The sequence below is a fragment of the Podarcis muralis genome, chromosome 4 (assembly GCF_964188315.1).
Source record: "Podarcis muralis chromosome 4, rPodMur119.hap1.1, whole genome shotgun sequence".
In the NCBI taxonomy this organism is placed as follows: domain Eukaryota; kingdom Metazoa; phylum Chordata; class Lepidosauria; order Squamata; family Lacertidae; genus Podarcis; species Podarcis muralis.
The window spans coordinates 33,883,145-33,906,220 of NC_135658.1; the positions used below are offsets into that span (position 1 = coordinate 33,883,145).

The 23,076-nt window shown below is 41.2% G+C and overlaps 1 protein-coding gene across 2 annotated transcripts; it reads left to right on the top strand.

Annotated features, from left to right (window-relative positions):
* The first annotated feature begins 1,239 nt into the window (after positions 1–1,239).
* CD200R1 (CD200 receptor 1) lies at positions 1,240–22,094 on the top strand. 2 transcript variants are annotated; one of them, XM_077927166.1, is made up of 7 exons: positions 1,240–3,823; positions 7,688–7,795; positions 8,580–8,888; positions 12,560–12,805; positions 16,080–16,139; positions 17,014–17,071; positions 18,100–22,094. In XM_077927166.1, the coding sequence occupies exons 1-7, from the start codon at positions 3,661–3,663 to the stop codon at positions 18,146–18,148; spliced, it is 993 nt and encodes a 330-aa protein (XP_077783292.1). In that variant the 5' UTR covers positions 1,240–3,660; the 3' UTR covers positions 18,149–22,094. The 2 variants fall into 2 exon arrangements, with proteins under 2 accessions (XP_077783292.1, XP_028582422.2); XM_028726589.2 differs by having other exon boundaries at positions 1,241–3,823; positions 16,031–16,139.
* The last annotated feature ends 982 nt before the right edge of the window (positions 22,095–23,076 follow it).

Here is a 23,076-nt window from a genome sequence, read left to right on the forward strand (position 1 = left end):
GGTTATACTCCCTCTGAAGGAGCAAGTATGCAGGGGTACTTATGGGGGGTACTTATGGATCCTTTGCAGTCGCCTGAGGCTCAGGTGGCCTCAGTGGGACAGAGTGCCTTCCATCAGCTTCAGCTATGGCCCAGCTATGCCCCTCTCTGGATGGAGGTAGCCTAACTTCTGTTGTCTATGCTCTGGCAACCTCTAGGTTAGGTTACTACAACACATTATACGTAGAGCTGCCTCTGAAGATGGTTCGGAAACGTTAGCTGGTGCTGAATTTGGCAGCCAGCTTGCTCATCAGGGCAAGGTGGTTTGAGCATATTAAACCAATCCTGGCCCAACTGCACTGGCTGCCAATTAGTGTCCAGACCCAGTTCACAGTACTAGTGTTGACCTATAAAGCCTCAAATGGCTCAGGACTGCAATACTTCAAGGACCGCCTCCCAGACCTTGCAATCATCATCTGAGGCCCTTCTTTGTGTGCCTCCTCCATGAGTGGTCCAGAGAGTGGCAACACAAGAACGGTCCTTTTCTGCAGTGGCTCCCCATGTGTGGAATGTTCTTCCCAGGAGGATATGGCTAGTGCCTTCCTTATATACCTTTAGACACCCAGGGGAAAATGTTCCTCTTCAACCAGGCCTTGGGCTGATTAATACCCCTTTTAAATGTCTTTGTGGGAAGGACTGCAGGGAGGGGGTTATGGGTTTGTGGGTTTTTTTGTTCTTGTTTTTATAATGTATTCTGTGCTTTTACATTGTATTCTTATGACGTGAACCACCCTGAGATCTGTGACGTGAACTGCCCTGAGAGCCAGTGTGGTGTAGTGGTTAAGAGCGATAGACTCGTAATCTGGGGAACCGGGTTCACTTCCCCGCTCCTCCAGATGCAGCTCCTGGGTGACCTTAGGCTAGTCATACTTCTTTGAAGTCTCTCAGCCCCACTCACCTCACAGAGTGTTTGTTGTGGGGGAGGAAGGGAAAGGAGAATGTTAGCCGCTTTGAGACTCCTTCGGGTGGTGATAAAGCGGGATATCAAATCCAAACTCTTCTTCTTCTTCTATGGATAAAGGGTGGTATACAAATTTAATCAATAATAATAAATTTAAGTATGTGTACCTGTGCCACAAAAGGTAAGTGTGCATAAGCCCTAAGTTTCAAACCTCACCAGAAGCTTTTCTTTTAGGAATACTAGGTGCAGAGATACCCAAGGATCACAGGGAAAAACCTGTTTATGTATGCAATGACAGCTGCCCAAATGACGCTTGCTCAGAAATGGAAAGAAGATACAGTCCCAACCAAGGAAGAATGGCAGATAAAATTAATGGACTATGTTGAAATAGCAAAACTTACTGGAAGAATAAGAAACCAAAAAGAAAGAACTTTTAACAAAGATTGGGGAAAATATGTCGACTAACTGAAAAACTATAGTAAACATTTAAATTAATTAGCAGGATTAATGTAGAACAAGCAGTTAAGTAGATTTGTTAAGGAAACTTTAGATTCTAAATAATAATTTGGCGATGCAATAAGAAAATTACCACATAAGAAACCACAAAAGGTGGGGAGGGAAGTCAAGTGATGTTATTGGATAGTTTATGCAATTTTAATGATTGCTGTAAAATTGAGAATCTAAATATAACATTTGTTTTTAAAAGAGAAAAATACATTTCAAACCTCATCTGCTAGCTAGCTCTTATGCATGAATGGCACTCAGAAAACAGCTGCCATAGAAACAAGATTAGAAAGAACCACATGGTAAACATTTTAAATCTACAAACAGCATCTGTACACATAAGAGGAACCAGCCAGTATGTCCAGTATTATCATGACTCTCCTTCCTAGATCTGAGTGGTGTGTGTTAAATGCTGTGCTTGCAATTGAGGTTAATACAGCCACCATGTGGTAAGCTTTTTGTGTGTGCAACTACTGCAAAATTATTAGTCACCTATTTCCACCCACACATGCCTCATGACCTTGTAGTCTCAAACTGAAACTGGCAATTTAACTATGATCCATATGCTAAGTGACCAAATCTCAGTTCCCACTTCTGCACAATTCACTTAGGAATAGAGGAAGGTGCCTGCTTGGGGAGAGGTTCGCCTGATGTTGTATGATACCAGGTGACTGACAGGTGATTGTGATTTGCGCAAAATGATTTTGCAGGCCAAATTTAGATGTATAACAAGACCCGTGGGCCAGAGTTTCTCCACAACTGACATAAAACAAGACAGATATCTAGAAAATTGACTTTCGATTTTAAATTTTGTATTAATCAACATGCCACACACCCACAATTAAAATAGACCACAGCTGACTCCAGGGCACCCCAGAGTTATTTACATATGTCTTGGGAGACAATGGAAGAGTGTGCCTTTGGGAGTGAAGGCAAACTGTTGGAGAGTTACGGCGCCTGCTGTGGCTGCAGAGACCGGGAGAGTGCCCAGTTATAGGAAAAGTATATTAGCTCTAAAACAAAGTGTGATTACTGGTCAGAAGAGGATATTGAATGCTAATTAATTCAAACACTGAATTATTACCCAACATATGAGTTGGTGGGTGCAAGACACCCTAACTCATGGATTAGGCTCGTGTTAGAATTTAATTGAAGCTTCTGTGTTGAAGCTGTGTGTCAGACCCCATGTTAGGACCTATGTATGACCCATGTGTATTAACATGTGTGTTAGACAATTTTAATTTAGTGGAATAAGCATGTGTGAAAAAACTAATCAAGCTAGGCAAACTTCATAAACAGTGTATAAGACACTTCCAAATCCTGGAATCAACTAGTGTAAAAGCTAGTTAAGAAAAGACTGATTTCTTTTTGAGGTGATAGCCTGGGGATGAGACTCATTAAGACTCAAAGGATCAAGGGAAATCTCATCATGTGAAATCTACAGTTTATCATATGAATCTTTTTCTGTCATGCTGAAGCAAATGCTGTGTATTAACTTTAAAATAAACCTGTGGCTTCTACAGAATCTTGAGTCATTTCATCTGAAGTGAAAATGCTGTTTTTCTCTGTGTGGGCAAGTTTTGAACCTTGAACACCCACTAAAATGTGAACGGAGGAACCCACCCCTCAAATTAGCTCCATAATTTGTTCCCATATATGTACTTGTATGAAAGCCCCATTAGTGCTCATCAACCCTACCAGCAGCAAGTACCGGAGAACCTGACAGCAGAAGAAATATCACCTTTTTGTGGTGGAAACTACAATATAATTTTTTGATGCATGAGAATGTAGAAAGTGTAAATAGTGGAAGCTGCTAAATCATAATGCAGACAGCTCTTCAGCCCATGAGTTGAATTTTCTTCCGTGAAATGGTTTGGCATTATTTTTTAAGTATCATTCACCTCAAATGAAATTTCCTCTGACACGGAAGCTTGATGGAACAACCCTGTTTTTATTTTCTTGAGTTTTACCATGAGGGCTCGTCTTCCCAAAGAGAGCAGTCCTATTCCGATAACCACTGAGGAAAGTGACTTCATCTGCTTCCTCTGTGTTTGGTTTTTTGACAAGTAAGTACAGGAAACCCTGTACAAGTGGCAAGGCAGAAGGAAGAACCACTCCAACCCAAAGGAGCTAATCAGTCTGGAGCACACAGAGCTGCTGTAGAACCTAGGGATGTAGAAAGTGGAGCAGAGATGCTCGCTGAGATGAAGTGTTTGCATGAAAAGATGCTCGCTGTATTGGTGGTTAAACAGACACCAGAATGGATGTCGTGGTGATATAATTGTGTGCGCCATGGAAGCCAAATGCGGAATTAATTTTGTTCTGAAGAACTGGAGTGCCTGTGCCCTGCTCACTATCACAGTGGTGATGGCAACAATTGGTAAGTCTTACTTTTCACTGAAGGTGTTGCCTTTTCTTATAAAGTCTTCACCTTTCAGTTTCACCCACATTAAAGGATATGTAGCAAAGTGGCTAGGGAACAGGCAGCATGGACCGGATCGTTATCATCTACATATAATATTTAAACCTAAAGGGCAAATAGCGGCATACATTTATCAAACCAAATATTTTTAAAGAGAAAGAAAAACCTACTTCGAATAAGCTGGGAGTTGGCCTGAGTATAAATTCCTATCACAGTATTATTTAGCATAGGGATGGGAGACTTGTGGACCTCCAGATATTGCAGGATAATAATAATAATAATAATAATAATAATAATAATAATAATAATAATTTATTTATACCCTGCCCATCTGGCTGGGTTTCCCCAGCCACTCTGGGCGGCTTCCAACAAAACACTAAAATACAATAACCTATTAAACATTAAAAGCTTCCCTAAACAGGGCTGCCTTCAGATGTCTTCTAAAAGTTTGGTAGTTATTTTTCTCTTTGACATCTGGTGGGAGGGCGTTCCACAGGGTGGGTGCCACTACTGAGAAGGCCCTCTGACTGATTCCTTGTAACTTGGCTTCTCGCAGTGAGGGAACTGCCAGAAGGCCCTCGGCACTGGACCTCAGTGTCTGGGCAGAACGATGGAGGTGGAGACGCTCCTTCAGGTCCCATCATCTCAGACCATTGGCTATCCTGGCTGAGGCTGGCTGGGAGATGGAGCTCAACAGCATTTAGAAGGCAGCAGTTACCCCTGCTCTGCTTTAGCAGAGTATATGTCTGAATTTAATTACGCAAATATGCTCACTTTATAAACAAAGCTATAATGTCTTTCTCTTTTTGAACTCTCTTGGGATTCTCTCTATCACACCTGTTGAAAAGCTTACGACTTTTGCTGGCATCAGTTCCAGCCCATTCATCTCCAGGGCTGTAGGAAGGCTGGTCTGGTGTTTAGAAGACCACTATGTGAAATCTGGATACTTCTCCTCTGGTGAAGGAAAGCAGAAGACAGAACAACTTTGCTGGCTGGAATTGTCAAGGGTTGGTTGGGTGCAGGTAGATTGTCTTCACTAAAGTAGTGATCAGACCTGTATCCGAAACACCAGTTTTGTGCAGGGACAATCTAACAATTAGAACAGTTTCTATCCCTTCTGTTAATGTTATTATTATTATATTACCATTTATATGCTGCTTATATTTAAACACATTAAAACATAGGTTAAAACATCTCAAATAAACAGCAAATACAACATTCTAAAAAACATAATTAACAACTGAACAGCCTCCTCTAGTATCAACATAAACATTATGCATAAAAATCAGCTAGAAAAGTGCAAGGAAAATTCACAGCAAGCAACTGAACAAATTATCCTCTAAAAATCAGGAAGTAAAATATTACAAATGAAAATAAACTAAAAAGTGTCATTTATAAATAATAACTTAAAGAAAAAATATGGATTGTATGAAGGCAGAACAATTTAAAGTTTTACTTGAGGAAACCTCTTTCTTCCACCCTCTTTGGCCATCTGCAATGGAGAATAAATAGATTCCTACTGACCACAATAGTCGGAGAAGACCGTAGACGAAAGTTCAGTGAAGGTTTACTGAAAAAGGCATTGTCTCCATGGTGTTGAGATGGTGGCCTGTCAGCACATTTTGGAAAACTGCTGAAAAGTCTATTGCAAAAAGGGAATAAGCTGTAATTTTGGCACATGTCAAAGCAGTCATAAAAATCCCCAGTAAATATAATTTGTGTGTATCAACCTTTAGTTTTCAGAGGTGGACTAAAATGGTCCTTTGGGCAGAGGTCTTTCCATTCCTCAAGTAACAAAACTGTGCTTTATCCTTTTAATATATTGACTGGAATTAGTAGGTCAAACTGTATTATATACAAACACGTGTAATGATAAAGCAGAAGCTCGTTTTGTTGTTACATGACAAGCAACTTTGGGAGAGGGCAACTGGAAATGGTGATCCAGTAGGTTCTTAACCCTTACTCTACCCACAGTTCCTTGCTCCAAGTCACCTTCCAAAGAGTGTCATCCCTAATGGTCCCATTAAGCACTTGTCCCACAACTATTTTATTTTACAAAATCTATATACCACTTGGTTGTAGTAAAACCTCTGAGTAGTTTGCAATAAATATTAAGATTACCAATAAAAATAGTTTTAAAATAAGCCATTAAAAATATTTGAAAGCTAATTAAAAGTAACAGTAAAAAATTTAAACATGTCAACATCTATGTTTTATTTTGTTTTTTATATGTGCTGGAAGGTGCTCAGAGTGGCTGGGGAAATCCAGCCAGATGGGTGGAGTATGAATAAAATTATTATTATTATTATTATTATTATTATTATTATTATTATTATATGGACTTGCCTAAACAAAGATATTTCAAGCAGGTGCCAAAGGTGTATCACAAAGGTGCCTGCCTAAATGTCAACAGGCAGGAAGTTCCCAAGTGTAGGTGCTGCCACACTAAAGGATCGATTGCTTACAACTGTAAAATGAATACTGTACAACACTTATAACAGTGTCAGATCTGCAGATTTAAGTGGTTAGGTATGGGGTGAGGCAATCCTGCAAGTAACTGCTTCCAGGCCATTATATACCAATAGTAACACCTTGAACTTGACCCAGTAGCAAATGGGCAACTAGCGCAGATCTCTGAGCAGCGGTGTTATATGCAGACAGGGTCTTGTTCTTGTCAGCCACTGTGCTGCAGCATTAACTGCACTAACTACACTGTTTGGGTCAAGTGCAAGGGAGGCCCCACATAGAGTGCATTGCAGTAATCCAGTCTTGAAGTAACCAATGTCTGAAATATTGTGGCCAAGCTCTCCCAGTCCAGGAATGCCCAAAGTTGTTGTACCAGAAACAGAGGCACTTCTAGCCACCAAGGCTACCTGGACCTCTAGTGACAAAGCTACATCTAGAAGCACTTCCAGGCTGCCTATCTCCTCCTTCAGGAGGAATGCAGCCCTGCCCAGGTCAGGCAATTGACCATTTTCCTCTGATGTGGGAACCATTCACCCACAGTGCCTCCAAATTTCTTGGATTCAAGCTCAGCTTGTTTTCCCATTCCACGTTATGGATAAATTTTCCTGATTCTCTGTTCCTCATGCCTTCTGCCGAGGTGGTATTTTCAGTAAACAAAGGTCCACCAGACTGCAGTTATGTTTGCTTATAGTATGAATTGGTTCATCCCTCAAATTGCTTTCTAAAAACTCTGGTTCAACATTCACATTAATGGTTTCTCTAGAAAGCACTCATTATTCTCTCACACCCATTTTAGTCTTACAACAAGCTTGTGATGTACATTAAAGGTGATTGGCCCAAGGTAAGCTTCTCAGCTGCGTGGAGAGTTAAACCCGAGTCACCCAAGTCCTGTTCTAGCACTCGGAACCACTACACCAAGACTGGGGAACCTGTGGTCCTCCAGATGTTCTTGAAACCCAGTGCCAATCAGCCCCAGCCCCAGCATGGCCAATGGCAGGGGATGATGGGAGATGTAGTTCAACAAACCCTGGGTAACCACCCAGAGACTGCACCACACTGGCCCCATACCACTAAACACGCACAGTGCATGTATCCATTTCCAAAAGAAGATCTTGAATTATTTTGGCAGCCTCTCCAGAAGTTGAGTCTTCTCTTGTGGATAAATTTATATGGTCATTATACTAATAAATCTGGGCTATGTGCCTTGTTTAACATGTGTTGGTATCTTATTCACTGGTTTAATCTTTCCCTCGGTTTCTAATTACATGGACTGTATTTATAACATCAACAATAACAACAACCACAACAATTATATGTCATGGTCCTTTTATGGTTTTGTCTTATGACTGTTTTTAGGATCATTCCCAGCAAGAGGGTCCATTCAAAATAAGTCTGAACAGCATCATGCCAACAGTTCAGTCACAGCAATGATGGTGAACAATATTAAACCTCAGCTGGCAGAAGGTAACATTGCACACCTGTATTTATTAATTATAGTAGAGCAGATAACAATGCTATTTTACATAAGTTTAGTTGTTAAGGCCCAGAGAGATTAATGACTAAGCTTGATTTAAAAGGAGAGAGAGCTATATCTAGTATGTGAACACACTACACTACGCTACACCTATAGGGTGGATTTAGAAAAGAATTTTACCAATATTTGATTTTGTTTATCTTTTTTTAACGTTTGATGAGTGCCTAGGCAGTCTCTTAAGTTTTTATATTGCAAACTGCGCTGTGATATTCGACTGAAGGGCAGTATGAAAATGTAATAAATAATAAAATAAAATAAATTATGAAGCAGAAAAGCTGGAAACAGATGTTTGAAATAAATGAAATTAAAAATTCAGAGCGAATTTGTTCGGTTCATAATTCCCAGCATTTTATGCCAGTTTCAAAATAATTCTCCTTGTGTTTGATAAGTTTACCACTTTCTGCAGATTACAGCGACAAGATTACAGTGTAACAATGACCAGACGTATCAGAGGGTCTAACTCTCATGTTACATATCTCTGCTGTTAAGTTACCTTATAGTATATCTTATTACAAGGGTCACACCGCATCAGTGTGTTTAACAACCTTTCATGGTAGTTTCTTTCTAACACATTGGGAAACCGTGTTTTTGTGATTCCTTTTGGATTTTATTAAGGAGTATTTGAGGATTAAAAAAACAGCTTGGTCTCAAATGTAGTCCTCAGATCCAGCTAGGAAAACCTACTGATGGTACTTTTTTTATATATCCTTCCAGGCAAATCAAAAACGGATGCAGTGGTTGGCACTGAAGTTATACTGACCTGTCCCCATCAGAGACCTATGATAATGGTATCTTGGAATGCCAACTTAAAGAATGGAACAGTTTGCTATTTATCATACATCAGTGATAGAAATCAAACAGGGGGAAACTGCAGTGAGGATAGCATGTGTTGGTTATCTAGACCAGACAAGGACTCCACCCTTCAGATAAAGTCAGCACAAATATCCAGTGAAGGAATATATAAATGTTCTACAGCAACTGCTGATGGAACATTCAGCCATGAACATAATCTAACCATATTAGGTAAGAAACTCCATGTTCTTTTCCTTACCTATAAATCATAATATGAGACTGCTACATCTATTTTATTGAATCCAAACATTTAAAACTACTTTTAAGCTACTGGCAACCACTGAAAGCATTTTGCAGTAATATTTAAGCACAACAGTGATAAAAAAAATGTATGCAATAAAAAATAACCTATAAAATTGAATTAAAAACAAACTATTTCTACTTCTGCTCTTCCTTCTACAGCTGCTGTTACAACTACTACACGTTTATTAATATTTTTTAGTTGTGAACAAAGAACATAGAAATGACATAGTCTTTTCAGACATAGGACTTAAAGCTTCTTCTGTTTCAGTCTGCTTTTTCATTGCCTCTTCTCTGCTTTCTTCTCACCATGACCAAACATGAATATAAATACCAGTTCCAAAATGCTGAAGTACACAAGTTTGAAAAGGCTGACAAGGGTGTACAAAAGTGAAATGGGAGGGAGGGAATAGAGCTTGGGAAAGGAAGGTTGGATATAGCAATATACTGTGCAGAAAATGTAAATTTGTGGTGAGTGAGACTGCATTTTGTTATCCACACCATTAGCAGGATGTGTTCTGAGGGAACTACTGCTCCTAAAATGTCAGAAAATCTCCCTTCTCTCTCTCTCTCTCTCTCTCTCTCTCTCTCTCTCTCTCTCTGTGTGTGTGTGTGTGTGTGTGTGCATGTGTGTGTGTTTTCGTTAACATTCCACCCTCGGTATTTCAGAAGTCTTTGTTTTCTCAATGAAAGTATGACCCTTACTTTCTCCATGATATCCCTGGCCACTACAACTAACCCCAGAGCTTCCTTCAGTACTATCTGCCATTCTTGCTCTCCTCAGATATCCGCTAGCTCTCTCCTATCAGATTGAATTGAGGCAAAAGGGGTGTGAAACAGGCATCACTCAGGCCAATGCCCATCACTCTCAAACCTGCCACATCATACAGTGGAAGGTCACTCTGCACATTCCACACCATTGAACACATAGGGAGATCACACAGGATCTTTCTTCAAATACCTGATATTCTGCAGCAGAAGAAAAATTGGCATGGTATCTGCATTATTCCAGAATACCGGCAGAATAATGTTGACACCATGTGGAACTCTGCAGGAAAATCCAGAAAAAACATGCATTATAGTGCTTTAAAAGCCATATGCCTCAAGTGAGTCACCTCTTCACATTCAGGCTCCCTCCAACTCTCCAAGCAGTCTCTAAAAACAGCATGATGAGAACTGTAGTCTACACTAGTTCTGAGCTCCATAGACCTTGAGATGGCATCCTGCCACACGAAATCTCATATTATAAAACATGGTTTTGTGCTTATCGCACTTCTGCCTGTCTGTCCAAACTACCCATTCAGACTCTTCACGCTCGCTATGTAACCAGCATCACAAATGTCAAATGGAGAAAAATCTTTACAACTCTGTAGTTCCAGTCTGTGCACTCTGCCATTGTTGAAGGACGCTGTCCTAGGATTCCTTATGAATAGAGAGTTTGGAGGAAATGTACCTAGAGATTTGCCCCACTGGTTTGCCTAGTCTATGAGGACTTAACCCTTGTTCAGATACTGTATTTAAATTTCTCAGTTTAGAGATCGATTGGGTATCTGACTAACTTTTTATTAGAGGACAGATCCCTCTACACCTCTGAAAAAGTGGCTTGTTTTGCCTTTGGAGTGGCAATTTTACAGAGAAAAGTTTGTAGGAATGATGTCAAATTCTTCAGAGGAGCAAACTCTTATCTGACAGAATGCCTGGTTTTAATAATTATTTTAACTGTGTAATGCATTTTATTCTGTTTTATGTTTTTTTGTTTTTTGTAATGGTTTTGGCTACACAAATTTGCACTCCCTGGATGAGAGGCTGCTCCCTGGATGCCTGCAATTTAAAGTCTGTCATGATGTGCACTTGTGTGCTGGGAAGAGAGGTTGATTTTTAAGTCAGACTGGGGATGAGGGGAAGAGGGGACTCCTAACAAATTAGTTTCCAGGATTCTTCAGTGGTAGCTGTTTAAAGTGGTATGCTACAGCTTTCAATGCTTAGTGCAGATGAGACCTAATGGTGCTCTCTGCCCTGGATGAGTCAGTGGCCAGCCACGCTGAGTCAGACCACGAGTTCTTCCTGCTGTAGTGACTCTGCTCATTACATGGCATAGTGGTCAGCAATTCCTGACAGCATGTATAGGAATATGTTTATTCATCAGGTTTCGTAAGGGACTTATTTCTTCCTCAAATGTGTATTTTGGTGCAACATAAGATACCAATAGAATATCATACTCCCCAACATTTCTCTGATGAAAGCAGGGACGTCCTATTAATTTTATTATTTATACCCCACCCACCTAACTGGGTTACCCTAGCCACTCTGGGCAGCTTCCAACATATATAAAAACTGCAAGAAGATCAAACCTATCCATTCCGAAGGAAATCAGCCCTGAGTGCTCACTGGAAGGACAGATTCTGGAGCTGAGGCTCCAGTACTTTGGCCACCTCATAAGAAGAGAAGACTCCCTGGAAAAGACCCTGATGTTGGGAAAGATTGAGGGCACAAGGAGAAGGGGACGACAGAGGACGAGATGGCTGGACGGTGTTCTCGAAGCTACCAACATAAGTTTGACCAAACTGTGGGAGGCAATGGAAGACAGAGGTGCCTGGTGTGCTCTGGTCCATGGGGTCACGAAGAGTCGGACACGACTAGACGACTAAACAACAACAACAACAATACATTAATATATTTTTTTATAAAAAAACTTCCCTATAGAGGGCTGCCTTTTGATGGCTCGGGAGGCAGATAACTCCATACCCTCCAACATTTCTCCAGTGAAAATTGGGACACCCTGAAGAAAAGTGCGACATTCCAGGATCAAATCAGAAACCAGGATGGATTCTGTAAATCCAGGACTGTTCCTGGAAAATAGGGACACTTGGAGGGTCTGGAATATGCAGCTCTGCTATCTTTTATGTTCATCTTTTTATGCCAGAGGGGCACCAGATGTGCATACCCTCCAACATGCTGCAGTGGAAAATGCCCATCTTCAGGGGCCACAGGACAGGAGGGGCATGATATACGACTATCAGCTGCCTGTGTTAAGTGTGTGTGGTTGTATGTGTGGATGGGTCTGGCCCTGCTCACTGTGGGATCAAGGCACCCCCACTACTCAAATGCAGTTCCTGACAGCTTTACACTGAGTTAATGCTGCCCACAGCCGCCCAAGCACCCTCCATTTGCCGCTTCTAATCTAGAGTAGGCCTCATCCCACCACTTTGATACAGTGGTGCCTCGCAAGACGAAATTAATTCGTTCCACGAGTTTTGTCGTCTTGCGATTTTTTTCGTCTTGCGAAGCACGGTGTCGGGAAAGTTTTGGAAAAGCTTCAAAAATCACCAAAGTCTTTTAAAACCTCAAAAAAGGCTACCACACCGCATTCTATGAGTTGCTCCTCCAAGTCAAGTCGCAACTGTATTAACGGTGTTAAGAAAAAGGAAACAAACTTGCAAGACGTTTCCGTCTTGTGAAGCAAGCCCATAGGGAAAATCGTCTTGCGAAGCAACTCAAAAAACAAAAAACCCTTTCGTCTAGCGAGTTTTTTGTCTTGCGAGGCATTCGTCTTGCGAGGTACCACTGTACATTTAACTGCCTCATTTATTTGTTCCCTCCAGTACCTCCTGAGGCGTCCCTGATTCATGACGACATCAATGGAACTGCCATTTGCAAGGCAGTTGCAGGGAAACCAGCCGCACAGATCTCATGGTCCCCAGGAGGAGAGTATAACACCAAGAGTGAAAATTTGCTTAATGGCACACAGACCGTCACCAGTATATACAAGGTCAACAACTCTGAGGGGAGCAAAGTAACTTGCTTTCTCTCCCATCCTGCATGGAAGGAGTCCTTCAGGCTCTCATTAGGTAATCCTAAGAATCATTTTCTCTGTTTGTTAATTTGTGGTTTCCACTCTGATACGTTTTCCTGAGAGATCTCAGGATCACCCCCTTTTCACACATATTCTTTTGTCAACTAGGACTTCTCTTTTCTCCCATGTTTGCAACTTACCGTATATGAAATCTTGATGACTGGGTGGTTTGATGTTCTGCTGCATTTTCCAGGTTACCTCTCCCATTTATGTGCCACTGATCTAGATTCAACTTGTAATTTACCCTGTTTTATTGTTTTTTCATACACACACACTCACACATTTTTAATTGAATATTTTTGCAATGGGAACCAAAACAAAACACAGGACACAAACCAGTAGCAAATTACTAAACAAAGGTACAGGTAAGGTATGGGATACAAAGTACCTCCCCCACCTTCCTTTTTCCCTTTGTCTTTCTGTATTTTTATCAATTTTAATTTTTCACATCGCACATAAGATAACGTAACTCAATACATCAACCACTTTGATTAAAACTATCAAATCAAATTCCTACATTTCACTCCCAAAAATCTTTCCACATATTAACATGAGATCTTAAAGGTAAAGCTAAAGGTACCCCTGCCCGTACGGGCCAGTCTTGACAGACTCTGGGGTTGTGCGCCCATCTCACTTAAGAGGCCAGGGGCCAGCGTTGTCCGGAGACACTTCCGGGTCACGTGGCCAGCGTGACATCGCGGCTCTGGCGAGCCAGAGCCGCACACGGAAACGCCGTTTACCTTCCCGCTAGAAAGCGGTCCCTATTTATCTACTTGCACCCGGGGGTGCTTTCGAACTGCTAGGTTGGCAGGCGTTGGGACCGAGCAACGGAAGCGCACCCCGCCGCGGGGATTCGAACCGCCAACCTTTCGATTGGCAAGCCCTAGGCGCTGAGGCTTTTACCCACAGCGCCACCCGCGTCCCAAACATGAGATCTTAGGGGGTTATAAACAAAATCTGCTTGACACTTATAAAATCCAAAATGGGTGTCACACATTATAGAACAGATGGAGGATGGAATTCCCTTTGGTTGCATGAATCTGACACATCAGCTTTTCAGCCAAGGAGGAAAGATACCACTTATGTAAGAATTTCCAAGAAAATTCCCTTAATTGGGCCAAAAGAGTTTTAAAAGTTCCCCATTTTTCATTAGATATTATTACTTGAAGGTCCATTTCCCAGGGAATTAAAAAAAAATTAAAAAAATTATTTTTCTTTATAACATTTTGAGTGCTTTAGCCAAAAAGACAATTCATAATGTTCCTTTTCAGTATTTTTATCAATGTTCTTACGGTATACCACTCTGGATGCATTTGTGTCTAGAAAAATGGGATAAAAATAAAATGAAATAAAAATCAATTTACTAATATCCACTATTATCCTTCTTCTGGTGGTGTGTTCCAGGGATCTTGGGTTTGGGGCTCACATTTTGGCCTGTAATATTACTAAAAAGTAGAAAATTTTCCCCAAAACGATTGTAGTTCCTTTTCTGTCTAAGGGCCAGGTCTGGTGTAATGTTTTCCTTCAGAGGCAGCCTTTTGGAATTATTCCCATGGAAAATTCTGCATGGAACAGTTTAGGTCAGCAATGGACATTTAATATTTTGTTGAGAGCTGCCTAGAGTGGCTGGGACAACCTGGTCAGATGGGTGATGAATAATAATAATAATAATAATAATAATAATAATAATAATAATAATACTTATTTAATATGCTCATGTTGGACTGTTTCCAAGTCCTATTGCTTGCAGAGATTTTCTAATGTTCTCCATATCCATTGGAAATCAATCCCAAAGCACTGCCATGAAGGTAAATATTCTTCTGGAAACTGATAGTGCCTAAATGAAAAAGCTGCACGGTTTGCAACAGTGATGGAAAACTTAGGCCTTTCACATGTTTGCCTGGAGCTGATGGGAGTCAGAATTCAACATTATCTGTAGATGGCCAAAGATTCCACACCCCTGCAGCAGTATTCCAAAAACAGTATTATAATTCCGGACAAGTGTCCTTCATAAGCATCTATCCAAGAATGCTTTTCGTAGGAATTCATAAGAAGAGGGTGGCTGACAATCATGTTTCTTAACTTTAATGCATTCAGTTAATGGATGCCAAACTTTAGAAAAGTTGTCCTTGATTTTCAGATGGTGTAGGGTTCGGGTATATTTTGTTAAGTTTTTTCCATTAAAGCAATTATCTGGAGGTGCCAATAGTCTTGCAAGTCACCTGCAGATGCCTTTGGCCACCATGAGTCTGGCTGCTGCAAACAGGAATCAAAGTAGCTCTTTATGAAGAGCTTTTTTGGGCAAAGATGTTGAGCTTTTTTTTGCCCAAAGTTGTTGTCAAAATCTAAACTTCTGACACGGGGTGCCATGGATTCCAGCGATTTCCGCCCAGACACTGCTTCCAGAGGCCGAAACATTGTCCGGGAAATTCCGGACATATGGCAAGCTTAACTCAGGGCATCGCAAGGATATCTCCTGTGGATATGCTTATATGCATTCTCCCAAATGTGCACTGATGGGGTGTGAAATGGGGGTTTGTTCCACAGGCTTGCCATGCTTCTAAATCAATTGTCTTGCCTAGGTCACTTTCCCATGGTTGTCTTAAGCTACCTGTGGAACCCAGTGAGGTTTCCAAAAGAATCCTATATATACTGGAGAGTAAGCCCTTATCAGGGGATGTGGGTGGCACTGTGGGTTAAACCACAGAGCCTAGGACTTGCTGATCAGAAGGTCAGCGGTTCGAATCCCCGTGACGGGGTGAGCTCCCGTTCTTCAGTCCCAGCTCCTGCCAACCTAGCAGTTCGAAAGCACCTCAAAGTGCAAGTAGATAAATAGGTACTGCTGTGGCAGGAAGGTAAACGGCGTTTCCGTGCACTGCTCTGGTTCACCAGAAGCAGCTTAGTCGTGCTGGCCACATGATCCGGAAGCTGTGCACCGGCTCCCTCAGCCAATAAAGTGAGATGAGCGCCGCAACCCCAGAGTCAGTCACAACTGGACCTAATGGTCAGCGGTCCTTTACCTTTAAGCCCTTATCAAATACTGAGTTTTGCTTTAGCATAATTTCAAAACTAGTTAAATACCTTGTTGTTTGGGCCTGAGCTTCAGGGGGTACATACAAATTCTAATCTGCAACCATATCTTTTGTTGACTGATCTATTAATTCCATCCATTACACCCATGTCTCCTAACTGGCATTTCTTGCACTTTGCATATTTCCAGGTGAACAAAGTAAAAAAGAAGATGTAACAATCACCATTCTATTTTCCAGCCTTGCTGGTGTCTTGGGAATTCTCCTGCTTTCAGTTTTCATCTACCTCCTCTATAGAAGGTATGTATGCCAAAGTCCTAACATAAGCCAGTTCTATAGCTCTGTACAATTGTTCAGCTGCCACAATGACCATAAATTCAACTTACTACAGAAAAATAGCAAGGCATTATTTATACAGCTTTCTGCCTCTAACTAGGTTCACATTGAAATTCAAAAAACTAAATGGATTTCTCCCCAACCTAGTCGCAACTACTTTTCTTGGTTTTCTTGTCTCTGTAAGGTCTTCCTACATTCTATCCTATGAATCACCTTCTAGTTCCAGAGGCAGAAAGCTGTATAAATAATGCCTTGCTATTTTTCTGTAGTAAGTTGAATTTATGGTCATTGTGGCAGCTGACCAATTGTACAGAGCTGTAGAACTGGCTTATGTTTGCACTTCCCAAACCAATTTGTGAACCAAAATGCAGCCATCCTTAAAAATTCACACTTCTCTGATTTTTTCAATGTGTTCTCCAACCAAAACATGCATACAAAATTGCATATATTTGTGAAAATAATAAGGAAAATTAATTTGGCTGAGAGAAATTGTTTGCAAAATTACCTTAAAAATGTGTGCAAATTCTCATGCAGACTTTTTTTTTAAAAAAAAATTGCACGCTGATGTGGAAAATGCTATAATGAACTGAAAATTGAAAAACATGGGAAACTGAGATAAATGTTAATTGACAGATTAGTCGGACCCTGTTTCTAACAAAGTAGTGGTGATACTCTATATTGGCAGTGGAATGTGTATGTGTATTAGGATCAGTTGTAAGATATTTCGATGGGTACACTAGATCTGAAATTATCCTGATGACATGTTGATCCAAACCCATTTTGCATGGTATCTGGAAGAAGGAATCTGATTATATTCTCCCCTCCCTGCATATGCCAGAAAAAGAGAAGTTGCTGCACCCAAAAGTCCTGAAACAATGTCAAGACCAAGCATCCAGGTAAGACCAAGGAAATAATAAGAGATTTGCTCTGAAACAAATTTTTTGTGTTAAAAAGGGCACAATACTTTTACCATATGGTATAGACATATACAGGCTGCTAGCTATGTTGCCAATCATGCTCAAAAGCCACCAGAAGTGCATAGTCATAGTACTCAGTACACATTAAATGTTTCCTGGAAGCCACCTCACACTTGTTGTGGGCATTCCTCACCGTGTATCCACCTATTCTGAGGCTACAACAATCTGTGTGTCTTCTCACCTTCCTTCCTTCCAATCTTCTCTTTTCTGAAGACTTCTCTTCTGGGAGGGGAGATCCCCATGTATCCCCCAGGTGTTGTTAGTACCACAGTATGGTCCCTATCAGAATTGCTCCCCATCCCCTCCCTGGCTGCTTGCAATGAGAGGAAAGCTTCCATTTGGTCAATAGATTACATAGCCTGGGCTGTTTAAGATTTTTTTTTTTTTTTACAAAATTACCTGCAAAGCAGGACATTTTGTTTTCTTAATATTTAAGAAAATATTAAATATTTTCAAAAAATATTTTTGATGACTTTTCTATAACTTTTGAAAATCATGTGGCATAAGAAAGAAAGAAAGAAAGAAAGAAAGAAAGAAAGAAAGAAAGAAAGAAAGAAAGAATAAATAATACTCTGCCCATCTGACTGGGTTGCCCCAGAAACACAAGCATGAATTTATGACTAGCAGTAAATAACTTTTCAGTGCAGAAAATATCCAAACAATTGAGTCTACTGCTAATCATATTTCCATACTTTAATAACTTTGATGTTGCCACCCACAGTGTATTTCACAAAATAAAAACTCTGCAGTATAAAGGGAATCTTTTCTCATTATTTCTATTGGGGTGGTGCAAGGGGGGGAGGAGTCAGAACATTTTTCTGCATATCATGAGATGAAAGAAACAAATGGGGTTGTGGCAGCTTCCTTCATGTTTTAAAATGCTTCAGAGTTTTACTTAGGTGACAAGCCATGTTTTCTTCTCAAAGGGATGCACTTCTGTTTTGTAGGAGAGTGAGTTGGAGCCATATGCCATTTTCGTACAAGTGGAAAATGTGATCTATGAGAAAGCAGGTGACTTCCCACAGAGTGAATGACACTTCCCACCAGAGCTCTTTTCTTCAACATGAAACGGTGTCTGACTTGAACTGTGTAAGAGAAAAATACATTGGGGGGGGTCATTAGCACCTTACAGTGACCCTCCCATGGACATGGGTACATTTTGGCTTTCTGTATCTTTCCCACAAACCCAACAGCCTGTTGTCTCTCTCTGCCAATGCCCCATACTTGTCAAAAAACCAGAGTCAATTATCTTTATGTAAAAGAGGCTGAGCAATTATGCACCTTTTCTCCAGGCTCTGTGGAATTCTTCCAAGAACGCTGCTGGCCTTAAATATTCTGCTCTGCATCATAACGAACCTTCTTTTTCTCACATTGACTGTATTTTTCCAGTCTAAGCATTCAGAAAGCTGTTTCGAAAACTATGACAAGAGGTATTCTAATTAATTGTCACCATCTTTCTGCCTAATCCAAGCAGACCAATCACTTTAATATGGGGCATTAAGTACAGGTTAAGAAGATCAAACCTATCCATTCTTAAGGAAATCAGCCCTGAGTGCTCACTGGAAGGACAGATCCTGAAGCTGAGGCTCCAATACTTTGGCCACCTCATGAGAAGAGAAGACTCCCTGGAAAAGACCCTGATGTTGGGAAAGATGGAGAAGGGGACAAGGAGAAGGGGACAGCAGAGGATGAGATGGTTGGATAGTGTTCTGGAAGTTACCAGCATGAGTTTGACCAAACTGCGGGAGGCAGTGGAAGACAGGAGTGCCTGGCGTGCTCTGGTCCATGGGGTCACGAAGACTCGGACACGACTAAACGACTAAACAACGACAACAAGTACAGGTTGAACTGGGAAGGGCTCTCGGGGCCAAATTACTTTTTAAGAGCACTGTTCTAAAAAGGGGGCCATGTGTGGAGATTCCTGCAATGCAGAGGGTTGAACTAGATGACTACAATTCTATGATTCTAAGGACCATATAACCAGCATTCCAAGGAACTGTGCCACGGAAGAAAATAACTGATCTTTCTCTGACTGACAGACCTGGAAGTAAGACATGCTCCTGGAAGACCGCATCCTGCAGAAGGACAGCTTCTTCCTAAAATTCTCTGGATTATGTTCTATATGTCGGTGAGGTTAATAGGGAGAGAGCAGGTATGGTGTTGTCAACTGAGTCAGACTTCGAGAGCGAGCTAACCTACCAAATAGAATTGTTGTGAATGAGCACGTTGCCCCAAACTCCTTGGAAGAGTGGAATTAAAATATAATAACTAATAGTAATAGAACTAGGGATAGCTCAGACTCTTAATCTCGGGGATTTGGGTTCGAGCCTCACACTGGGGGAAAGATTCCAGCATTGCAGGGGTTGGATGACCATTGTGGTCCTTCTAACTCTACAATTCTATGATTCTAGAAGAGAAAAGTGCCTGTAGCCCTTTGTGAAAAAGTGCCTTATGAACCTTCTCAAAAGTTAATGGCTGTATGTTGTCTATACTTTGCCATTAGTGAACAAATAGCTCTTCACAGATCAAGAGCAGAAAGGGGTTTCTGAGGTTATGCATAGGAACCGAAGAAGAGCCCTGTGCAAAAGCCTATCTATATGGCATCCTGTTTCTCACAGTAGCCAAAAAGATTTCTATAGGAAACCTATAAGGAGGACACAAGTGCAATAGTGCTTTCCCTTTAGCAATTGGTATTGAAAAAATGTCCCCTCCAACACAGGAGATAATAACATAGCCAATATGATTAGCAGGCATTGATAACCTACTATCAATTGAATTGATCAGCTTCCTGCTGTTTAGACTCATCAGCTGAGCACGCAACAATGTTCCTTGATTCTCTGAGAGCTGGATCCAAATGTAATCAAAAGAAGGAAAAGGAACCCTACTGAATTAGAGCAATAAGGATGTGAATCAGGACTGGGCTCAGACTTGAGGGGGTCCTCTGATGAACCCCCTCCTCTGTCAGTGGGCCTTAGGAGGCTTATCCAGCTGTGGTAGCAGGTCTAAGTTGCACTGGGACACTGTGTCTAGCCAACCAGAGCAACACTAGGCTTGGGGGAATTATAGGAAATTTAAAGGAGAACTAGATACAGCCTCCAGCACAGAGGCCCAGGGCAGACATTAGGAGTCAGCCTTGATTGCTGCCCAAGGATGCAATGTACCTTGGTCTTGATATGAATATAGCTTCAACAGCAGCAACAACAAAAAAGTAATCCATAATGACCTTATATTACCTTGTCAAGAGTCACTAGGTGGACTTTCAACCTCATGGTCAGCCACGTTGTGGGAGAGAAACATTGTTGTGCACATGGCAACAGGGGTCTCTGTGCATACTTTGGGTATGGTTTCCATGGAATAAAGGTAGCCAGAGACTTGTGATGTCTTTGTGATTTCCACAGACAACAAAACAGGCCACTGGGTGTTCCCAGCTCCACCTGTGAGAAGGGAATGGCTGCTCTTCTCTCACATTAACCCCCAGCTTTGGGATGTGGGGAAGCTCAGCCCTGATTTCCAACGGTTTTCCTTCCAGAACCACCCATCTATTGACAGACATCTCCTTAACAAACCATGGTCATTTACTGCTCTGCCAGGGCCATCAGGATAATCTGCACCAATCCTGATTGCTCAATTAGCCCTCTTCTGACCAAATCTCAGCATTAGAACCTAAAATCTCAGGGCTGTTCAGATGGCATCTAGACTAGCCCCTACCCCAAAATGGACAATGTTTCTTAGGCCTCTTCCACTTGCTTTCCCATAACAGGTCTGGAAACTTCTTTATATAATTCTCAAGGAGCCTTCATTGATAAGCCAGTGTGGTGTAGTGGTTAGGGTGTTGGGTTAGGACCTGGGAAGCCAGAGTTCAAATCCCTACACTGCCATGAAGCTCACTGGATGACCTTGGCTGGATCTAGACACATCAAAAAAGCAATTCCGTTCAATGCGTTGTAAAAGTCATACAGGGAAATCCTGTTGGTAAAAGACGGGACTCCACAGTGCCATCTGGTTTCACAGTGTTATAATGCATATAAAGTGCTTTGTCGTAGCATTCGTAGCATATAAAGCTTGTGCCAGTCACAGCCTAACTTACCTTGCAAGGTTGTTGTGGGGATTAATTGAGGAGGGGAAAACCATGCATGGCACCTTGAGCTCTTTGGAGAAAAAAAGTGGGATGTAAATGCAACAAATAGTAATAATAATAATAATAATAATAATAATAATAATAATAATATTGATCCCATCCATTTTACTGAATGTGTGCAATCTAATTTGATATTTCTGCAACTGTAAATTTAGAACAAATAAAAAATATACATGAGGTTTTCCTTGAGGCCTAGACCACCATTGCCTCCTGTCAGACCATATATACCCCAGTGAAGTGTGATTACAGTGGAGCCGTGAAACAAGGTCTGGTGGTTTTTTTTTTGCATATTAGGGGAAATGAAGTAATGAAGAAATGAAGTAGAGAAATGCTGAGTGGTTTTCCTAAAGTCACACAGGATGTCTGTGGCAGAGACAAGACCCATGGGTGCAGACCTGTGAAGAGAACTTGAGAAGATGTGAGCTCTAGCTTCCTTGTCTGTTTGTTCCATCTAATAGCCAACCAGCAGAGCAATGAAATGGGGCCACCTCCAGACAACGTGAGGGTTTCTGTACGCTCATGGGATTCCCCAGATATGCAGGAAAATATTACTTAGTTAAAAAGAAATGGAGACAAAATCCCCTTCTGTGGATGCATAAAGTCCTTCCATAGGAACAAAACATTCAGAACAGCAAAGGCTGCGTACGCACACACACACACACACACACAGAGCATTTTATTCTAGAATCAATGGAGTCAGAATACTTGTTATTTCTATGTAGTCCACACCCAATCTACACCCACTGCATATTTCTGTTGCCCCTGAAAAGCACATTCTGAAAATAAAAGTTCATTGCAGGTTGATTCAACAGTCTGATGCTTTGAAAACAGATGTAGGTGGTGCCAGCAATGGAGGGTGAATCCACACCTGACCAATGATGTTGTGGGTGAGCATACACCAAGGTGGCAAATGCTACTTCAACAGCACATTTCAAAAGATGCCTGCATCCAGCACTGAAGGCATACAATAATGCAGCGTGTGCACTTCCTAAGCCACCACAAATTTACCACAGACCAAACTTTCATAATACCTCACATTGCCTCAGACACTATACTTTCCCAAGGAGTCAGTTCATACATGTATCTGAGAGTCATCAAGTACTGAGTAAGCAAGCAAATGTGAAAATGTATTTATTCAAAAGATTTTAGATAGACAGTGGTACCTCGGGTTAAGAACTTAATTCATTCCAGAGGTCTGTTCTTAACCTGAGGTACCACTTTAGCTAATGGGGCCTCCTGCTGCCGCCGGAGCACGATTTCTGTTCTCATCCTGAAGCAAAGTTCTTAACCTGAGGTACTATTTCTGGGGTAGCGGAGTCTGTAACCTGAAGCGTATGTAAGCTGAAGCGTCTTTTACCTTAGGTACCACTGTATACATTTTAGACTTCCCTACTAGGGCAGCATATAATAAGGATCATAAATCACCAGTATAAAATCATATATAAACAACTGAGCAGTCAGTGTTGTAAAAATGCACAAGTTTTGCTGTTGGTAATAGCATTTTGGAGGCCGGACTCTGCCATCAAATGGCCAACACAGGTGTTGCCAGTTGCTAACCCCTTATTTAGAGAAAGTATTGATGGAATACTTGAAACATTAAAAATAGGGTTATGGGCAATATTTTGGACAAGAATCAACATCTGAACTGAAGAAAATCTAGTGTTTGTTCTTTGACTTAATATACAGTATTGGCCTGAATATAAGTCGCACCTGAATATAAGCCGCACCTTTAAAATTGGAGGGAAGGAGACAAAAAAACAAACACAAAAAACCCTGAATATAAGCC

Coding starts and splice junctions, on each gene's coding strand:
- CD200R1 (XM_028726589.2), top strand. CDS start 3,661: ATGAAAAGATGCTCGCTGTATTGGTGGTTAAACAGACACCAGAATGGA. Junction 3,824..7,687: donor AGTGGTGATGGCAACAATTG/GTAAGTCTTACT, acceptor GACTGTTTTTAG/GATCATTCCCAGCAAGAGGG. Junction 7,796..8,579: donor TAAACCTCAGCTGGCAGAAG/GTAACATTGCAC, acceptor ATATCCTTCCAG/GCAAATCAAAAACGGATGCA.